Source organism: Cibotium barometz, chromosome 52 (genome assembly GCF_041138505.1).
Source record: "Cibotium barometz isolate CiBa-2024 chromosome 52, ASM4113850v1, whole genome shotgun sequence".
Classification (NCBI taxonomy): Eukaryota; Viridiplantae; Streptophyta; class Polypodiopsida; order Cyatheales; family Cibotiaceae; genus Cibotium; species Cibotium barometz.
The window spans coordinates 43536107-43544455 of record NC_141097.1 but is presented as its reverse complement, the minus strand read 5'-3'; the positions used below and the strand labels follow the sequence as shown (position 1 = coordinate 43544455).

General features: G+C 43.5%; 1 protein-coding gene across 1 annotated transcript; it reads left to right on the top strand.

Annotated features, from left to right (window-relative positions):
- Nucleotides 1-635: 635 nt before the first annotated feature.
- LOC147609156 (uncharacterized) lies at nt 636-1340 on the top strand. The gene has a single exon (XM_086788364.1). It carries the CDS (start codon nt 706-708, stop codon nt 1300-1302), a length of 597 nt encoding a protein of 198 aa, XP_086644490.1. The 5' UTR covers nt 636-705; the 3' UTR covers nt 1303-1340.
- The last annotated feature ends 7009 nt before the right edge of the window (nt 1341-8349 follow it).

Here is an 8349-nt window from a genome sequence, read left to right as displayed (position 1 = left end):
TTGAATAAAAATATATATTAAATCTATACTAATATATTCTAATATAATATTATATATATATATATATATATATAACATTATATATATATAATATATAAATTTAAATACAAAATTATATATATATATATATATATAATAAATATATAATAATAATGATATATAAATCAATATACATATAGTAAATATAAAAAGTATTATATTAACACTATTACACACACACACACACACACATATGAGCCACACATGTACATGTGGAGGATATGTGTATATGTGTGTGTGTGTGAGAGAGAGAGAGAGAGAGAGTTTTTATATGTGTGAAAGAGTGCGTATGTGAGATGGGTGTGAGAAGAGAGAAAGTGCATGTGTACGTGTATGTGTGTGAGAGAGGGTTGTGCCTATATACGTGCAGACATAAAGAGAATGCATGTGAGATACACACAGATATACGTCTATATGAAAATTGCACACATACATACACACGTGCACACAAGTATATACAAATACATACCACATAAAAACAACGTTTGCACATATATATACATCATACACATACGCACACTTAAAGTACGCACACGATATGTATTCACATATGCTACAAGCAAAACCAACGCGAGGGTCATATATGTAATGGAAAATGCGAATCAACATTTTGGTGCCCTATTTTCTTATCTTACGGGGACTGCGGCTTGCCTTGTAAGGATAGCGATGGTGTCGTCTTTGCTCTTATACAATCCTAACCTGCAGGCCCTCCGCCCTAATTCCTGGAGCGCTCATAACCCTCGAATCGCCAGCCCTACCTCATTTCCGAGGGCAGTTGTAATTCGAGCTCAGAGCAACGGCGAGAATACAGATGGCTCCAGGAAGGCAGCTGCGAGGGGCGGCGAGAGGCTGTGGCGCAGCGAGCTCCTCCAGCAACAGAAGCAAGAAGGCCCCGACTTGTGGTCCGACGAATCGTTCCTCAGCCGCTCGGTTGAGCAGGACATGGAGGAGGGGCAGCGGCAGCAGCGGCAGCAGCGGCAGCAGCAGCAGCAAAAGCTACGGAAAAACGCCGATGAGCGGAAGGGCTTCTTGGGCAGCTTGATTGAGAAGCTTCTTGTGGCAGACTTCTTCTTCATCATCTTCATCCTAGCATGGTTTGTGGCCGGTCTAGCGGAAAAGGCTGCCTTTGATACATCCTCGCTCATCGACGCCTGGTTTCCGCTGTGGCCTGTTCTCTTCCAACCCGCCCTCGGCATTTTCATGGCGGGCTCTTTATGGACCACCCTCTCCAAGTTTTGGCTGAACAGACGAGATGGATTGTAAATTTTGTCATCATCATCAATACACCCTTTTGCAGGAGTGATTCGGATTCGTATATAAGTTGTTATTAATGTCAGCTATGTTCGTAGTTGATAAGAGTGAGAAGGAGGCGCATGCATCTGTGTAGATTTCATATAGTAACCCCGGCGTAGATTATGTTGTCTAGTATTCACTTTTTATGCAAACATACGCATTGTAAAACATGTTACAGTACTAAGATATCAAGAAGACACTCCTAAGCATAGCATAGCATTGCCGCTGGCGGTCAAGTGGGATTGCCCCTGTGAGAGCTTCAATTGCAGGATGAGCGTGAAGTTGGGGTGTTAAAAGGCTGCAATGAGGAGGATGCCCAAAAAAGCGTGGTTACTAAGGTGAGCAAAAACACAGTGTGCAGTTGCTTCTACAGTTGGTAAGGGGAGCTGGATGACACTTGAAAAGGCTGATATCAATCCATCCAGCAGTGATACAATTTATGACTCAATAATATAACGAATGCTAGGCATGTAGTAAGTCTTAGTTTATGATGGAAACAGTGGAGACCTTTGTCATGCTCCGAGCTTGGCAGGAGGGCAGGTGGCACAGCCATGGAGCCTGAAGAGGGTACCCTCCTCTTTTCAAGCTAAATATGTATATGGACTTCCAATCAAACATTAACCTCGCCTTCATAAGCTACCTATCTGAACTCCTTGTGGAGAAAATCATTGAGGGTCACAGCAGTTCCCTAATCATTTATTCAATGCCCGTTCCACAACCGGAGGCCTACCCCTCACAAAATTCATGTGGGCTGTGTATCTAAGACGATCAACTGACTATCTTATTATTATAATCATAGTTGTCACGGTACGAAAATACGATACGGTACGGTACGATACCATACGGGAACATTCAGTACGATATGAAATTTTGGGATACGGTACGATAAAATACGGTTTTTATTTTTTACACTTACAAGCTATGGAGCTTCAAGCTTGAATGTGAGGGAAGGTTGGGAGGGGAGGAGTCTACAGTGCTTGAGAAACCAGTACATGGATATGTGTCTCTCCCGGTTGGATCTCCCGATTGTCTCCAAAAAAGAACCTGGATGGGTAATGCAATACCAAAGGTCTCCCAGTGTAGCGTTTATGACTAAGGGACCATCCTTGCACAAATACGAGGAGTGCATCTAGGGTGATAAGTTTAGGGACTCCTCTCTAGATCAAAATGGCCATGTCCAAATGTTCTCCCTTGTGCATAACTTGAGTCTAATTGTCTAGCCTACCTATACCAGGGATCCCGAAGTGATGTAGCAAGATTCTCTCATCCTACCAATCAAGTGTACACTACCAGTCTACCTCGCCAGATTTTTTAGGTCTCTCCACAACCCCATATGGAATACTGAGTGGACACGAAAGTTGCGAAGTATTGCGAGCATTTCGGATCTTCGTACAGCAGGGTTTCTATTTTTTTTTAGCATTTGGAATTTTTTTTTCAAGGGAAAAAAAATTTTGGGGGAAAAAAAAAAACCTAACTCGTACCGTACGATATCGTACGAATTCGTACGGTATCGTATCGTACGACTCGTACGTACGAACAGGTTCGTACGCGTACGAGAAACAACTATGATTATAATAATATGGAAGGGAAGTTGATGCAAGGTGGGAGTGGCTGAGTCATCATTACTGGCCCCAACACTGAGGCAGTTAGCTGCCGGAGAGTTGATAGACTTAAAGCAAATCAGCCGTGAAGACAAAGGAATTATAGCCAGAGAGGGGGGCCTGTGTTTCCAGCAGCAAACCAGAGAGACCCAAATCTCCTGCCTGAGATTTAGGGAAGGCATCAAATCGCGTCAGGGTGCCCAAAAGAGAGCCACTTGTTGGCTCTCCCAACTGGCAAGGGCCGGGCCTGGCCCTTAAAAGAGGGAAATAGTCTCTATTTATGCCCATGATGAGCAGGGGTCATTTCAGCTGCCTTCTTCAAAATGCAAAATGCAGCCAGTAGAGTAGAGAGTAGAGTCCAGGCCCGAGAGCAGTTGTCGATGCTGGAACTCATCAAAAAGCAGGAGTGCATGATGGGTTGTCTTTGCACTGTGTCTGTGTCCCATTGATTTGTGATGTGTCATTTGCCAATTCTTCCATGTACATTTGCAATTCTGCTGTGCCCTCCGCTGTCGAAGAGGCCATGAGGGAAGATACTATTGATGCTAAGAGTCGGAGGTACACCTCTTAAAATAGGCAAGGGACGGGGGCCTTAGTTGGGGATGATGGAGCGGCTGCCATGGAGTCCTTCTGGAGGGTGAAGACCAGACGCGACATCATGTCTCCATGGATGCATGGCTACTCACACGAAGTAAAAACTCCCCACCACTACGAATGCCATCGCTACTGCGTGGAAGGTGATTTCACAATTTCCTACTGTGTAGATGACATGAAGTATCTAGCCTGGTTGGCTTGGGAGAAAGTTAGCGTGCCTAAAAGCTTAGGAGGACTTGAAATTCTGCACTTGTCCACTCATGCCAAAGCCAGGGTGGCTACCAGCTTACCTAAATGTTTATTGCAAGATAAATTTTGGTCCAAAATGGTAAGAGAGGTGATTGAGGATTCTGATGTGTAGTGCAAGGGGAGCTGGATTGGAAAGCCGTGCTATTCTCTCACGTGCCACTGAGGATTCAGAGCTCCCTCTTTTGTAGATTCCTCTGTCTTAACTGGAAGGAAGTGACGGGACTGATGAAGTGGGAGGGATGCACAAGGGTCACATGAAATTCTTTATTTAGTCTAGGATTATGGTGGTCTCATAAATTTACCCCCTGCTAGCTCAGCTGGATGTAAGACTAACCAGAAGATTGAATAATAAGGGGCTGAGATGGATTGGAGACTGCCAGGACAGATCACAAGTTGGGTGGAAAGAGCTGGGACAGATAAAGGATGAGTTTGGGTTACAGATGAGGAACTTATAGGTAGTAGGACAGGCCTCGGAGGAGATTGGAAAGGGCTGGATTTCTACTGCCTATGATGAGGCTTGTTGGATGAAGGATTGGACTTGGATTAATGGGGCCAAATTGGTGAAGGTGACCACCAAGTGCTTGTATGAGGAGATGAGCAAGAATGAGATGAATGTGACTTATTGTAACAAAATCTGGAGAGTAAGGTGGAGTTCAAATACGGAGACTGTTGTCGGGTATGGATATCCCTTTAAAGGCTCATACCTTTTTGTGGAGGGTGTGTATGTGGGCCATTCCTCTTGGATACAAATTGGTACAGAGGAACTTTACTTCAGGGGGGTGTCCCAAATGCGGAACTGCAATTGAGGATGGCAGACATGCCTTCTGGGGATGTCCTACTATCAGGGGGCTGTGGAGTAGAATTGAGAAATGGGTATTCTCTAGCATAGGGGTAAAGGGGTCTTTGGGGGACTGGTTGATGGGGAGATTGATAGAAGCTGAAGGGGCAATTAATCTAGTCTTCAATCTTGTTAGATATAGCCATCTATGGGATATTTGCTGGCTGGTATTTCAAAAGGGTGCAAGGTAGGGGGTGGATGCAGTAGAGTTGATGTATAGATGTGTGCACCAATGTTGGTCTGTTTATTATGTAAATAAGATGAATGACAATTCTTTTGTAGAGGCAGTGTAGGCCCTACAGTCTGGGATAGGATGAGTGTCTTCTTGCTGATGAGATGACGACACATACTAAGGTAACCTAACTTTTTATTGACATGTGGTAGGGTTATAACGGGAAAAATGTGAAGGAAAGTTTGCCAAAGTTTGGACTTAAGACTCAAAGATGGTATCTGAAGGAGCAGCAGCCGGTTTACACCTTTATGGCTTGGATGGAGAATTCTCTTGGCACGAGACTTGATGTGAAGATTGTGGAGGAACGAACTCCTAAAGGATGTACAACGGAGTCTTTGCTTGTGGCTGGCTTGGAGCTGGGTATCATATTTCTTCAGAACATTCATCTTTTGTTTGGGAGGAGGAGAGGTGGGATCAAATTTGCACATTACTTAATACTTAATAGTGATATGTGATAGGAGTCGAGTGGCCACTGTAAAAAGTAGACCAATGGATATGTTTCTGTTCTAGTTATAAATATAATTATAATTACGTTCCAACCCACCCCCTCCCCCTTTTTTTTTTTTTTCAAGTGCGCAGCATTAGGAAGAGATGATTTTGCAGTGGTGTGTAGCTAGTGACCTCATGTACGGCTTGCTTCGAGCTGAGGCTGTGTGTTAAAAGGTGTGCACTAATAACGATCTTAGTGCATAAAAGATAGTCTATTCACACAAAAGATAAAATAGGGCATCTAAATGCTGTATTGGATGTCAAATTAATTAATTTCTTCATCAAATTCTATTGTTGTTCTTTTGGGCTCTAGGTTTACGCAATATTATTTTCTTAAAAGCAAGTGCAGACGAAGAAGACTATCTGCCTTGCTATTTCTCGATTTCTCGGCTACGTCCAACTTCTCAAAGGGTCTTTTTCTTTTTTTTTTCTTTTTTTTTTTGGGGGGAGGATGGAAGAGGCGGAGGTAGAGGTAAAGGTGAAGCAGTAAGGCCAATGGGTCCTAAGGTCCAACCTTAATGCTAAGGTCGCTTGGACCGAAGGCGGATGTAGAGGTAAAGGCAAAGCATGAGGACCTTAATAAAGCCAATGCGTCCTAAGGTCCAACCTTAATAATCAACAGTACTTGCGCCAGTGGCTAACTTTAAGAATACTTATCAAGTTATTTATGATGAATTTTTACATGCTAACTTTTGCATCCTATTTCTTATGCCTTGAACTCCATCACAAAAAATTCGCATAGTTAGATTTAATTTCTAGTAAAAGAATTATGCAAAACTATATTACCTATGACCAAGCAACAAAAGCAACGCGCAAAACAGGGTAAAAACAAAGTTAGAGAAAGGAGAGGTACATATAGGGCCTATTTTATATATGTTTAAATCCCTTCAATCAAAATGCCTAGCCATTAGAGGGACTTGGACAAGGATTGCTAAATGGGTGGAGAAGGGGTTGGATATTTAGGCTTACTGGGGGGATTGGATTTTGGGCAAATGGTCATTCAATGATGAACATGCAGGGTCACTATTTAACATTATCAGAGCCTGTGTTTTGTGGGAAATTTGGTGCACTAGGAATGCCATTGTTTTTCAGAAGGTCTCACTTGTTTGTCTAGAAGCTTCAGATGTAATGCATAAATGTGTCTGCATGTGTTGGTCTGTGTGTATTGTGAACAAGATGAGATATGTTGAGATGGATTATTTGTGCCCTAGTTTGGATGTGGCTTCAAACATACTGGGAGAGGGCTCCTAACCTTTGGTTTACTGCTACAGGTAAGATGTTATGAAGGTCTGAAAAGCAGATTACCCAGATATGGACCTAGAACCAAAAGGTGGTATATCAAGGAAAAACAGGTGGACCATACATTTGTTTCTTTTATAGAGAACCCAGTTTGGTACTAGACCCACAGTTAAGATATGGTCAAAGAGAGGGGGAGTGTTGGAAAAACAGTCCCCTAGAGGCTGCACTACAGACGCTATGATGGAAGCTTGTATCATGCTGGGTTATCAAATCTCTTGGGAGCACTCAAGTTTCTTGTTGGAGGAGGAGAGATGGGATTTATTATGTATACTCTTAAGCGAAGTTAAATGTGAAGTGTAGGGGACTGTAGGAGAAACTCATATCTTTTTTGTCATAAAGTGTATTTGGGCCTTTTCAGTTTATATATAATACTTATTATTGATCCCAAAAAAAAATCCCTTCAATCAAAATTTGTGAGGTCCCTGCCCCCTCCGCGCGGTACCCTGCCTCGGCAAAAGCGGCGTTGGCCTCCCGCGCGGGGCGGGGATCCACACTCGGGGCCTCACCCGTGGATGTCCGGACGAGAGGCTAGCTCGGGTGGTTCCTTCGAAACCGGGCTCGGAAAGACTCCCCTCGCCCGGAAGGCACGGGCGATTCTGCCATGGAAAAATTTTCTAACGGGGAATTACTCTAACGAGTCAAAGTCTTATAACTAGTTAAACTGATCTGACTGAACCTGAAGTCACATGGTCAGATCAAGAAGAGACTTGCACTTGGTCCATGGAATCACCGCTTTTTTCCTCATTTACGAGGCACAGCCACTGCTGATCCCCTTCCACAGAACAAGGTCTTCTCAGGATTTAATTTAATTAACGTAACTAATCATATCTAGTTGTTTCACAGGAATCCTCCGATCCACCCTAACCCCATCTGGCCCATGGGTTAGCCAACCACCCGACCGACCACCACTGTATTGGTGGGATTCCTTTATAAGAGTTGGTTGTGTTTTTGCCCGGGTACCGAGAAAAAGAGTTTCCAGGCTCCCTAGCCGACGATTCATGCAAAAATTAAGGTAGACATACCACGTACACACCCAATATGAAATTGCCATTTATAACATATTCGACTGGCTTTAAACAATCCTTTAATAGAAATCATTTTCCAAGATTCCGAGTCCATTGTATTACAAAATGTGTCCTCTGGACTCTCCGTTGAAGACCAGCTGGGCAACCAACGAGATCTAGTATCAAAATTTGGTTCCCAAAAATCTTTCCTTTTAGTGTATCCGAAATCTTCCTCGACGTACGCATGGGTGTCCTAGCAACCGCGAGCCGGTGCATTGCCTGGTCAGAACCCTCTAGAATCCTCCTTAGGTGTCCTAGCACTTCACTCGGGGACCGCTTTGTCGGTCCTCGCCCATCGTACTGGAAGCGCACCATTTTAATCGTACCCACGCTCGTCAGGACCTCGGCAAGCTTTGCCGCGAGTGACGTCCTTTGACGACTCCCTGCCAGCTATTCCAACGATCCTCCTCTTAGTAAAACACATGCCAAATGCTTCCTCCAGCATTCTGGCGTAAAAAAGTCCTTTAAATGAAAAACAGAGGTTCCAATGCAAGTAAATTCCAGTTTGAGATTGTTTTCAAAAACTCCTTTTTCCATAATTCCCAGTTTCATAATGAGGATCCTTGATCTCTTATCATGAGGGTAATCTACCAATCATTTTGTCTATTTGTCCAACTAGATTCTTGGTGAGTTCGGTCAAAGGAAAAACTA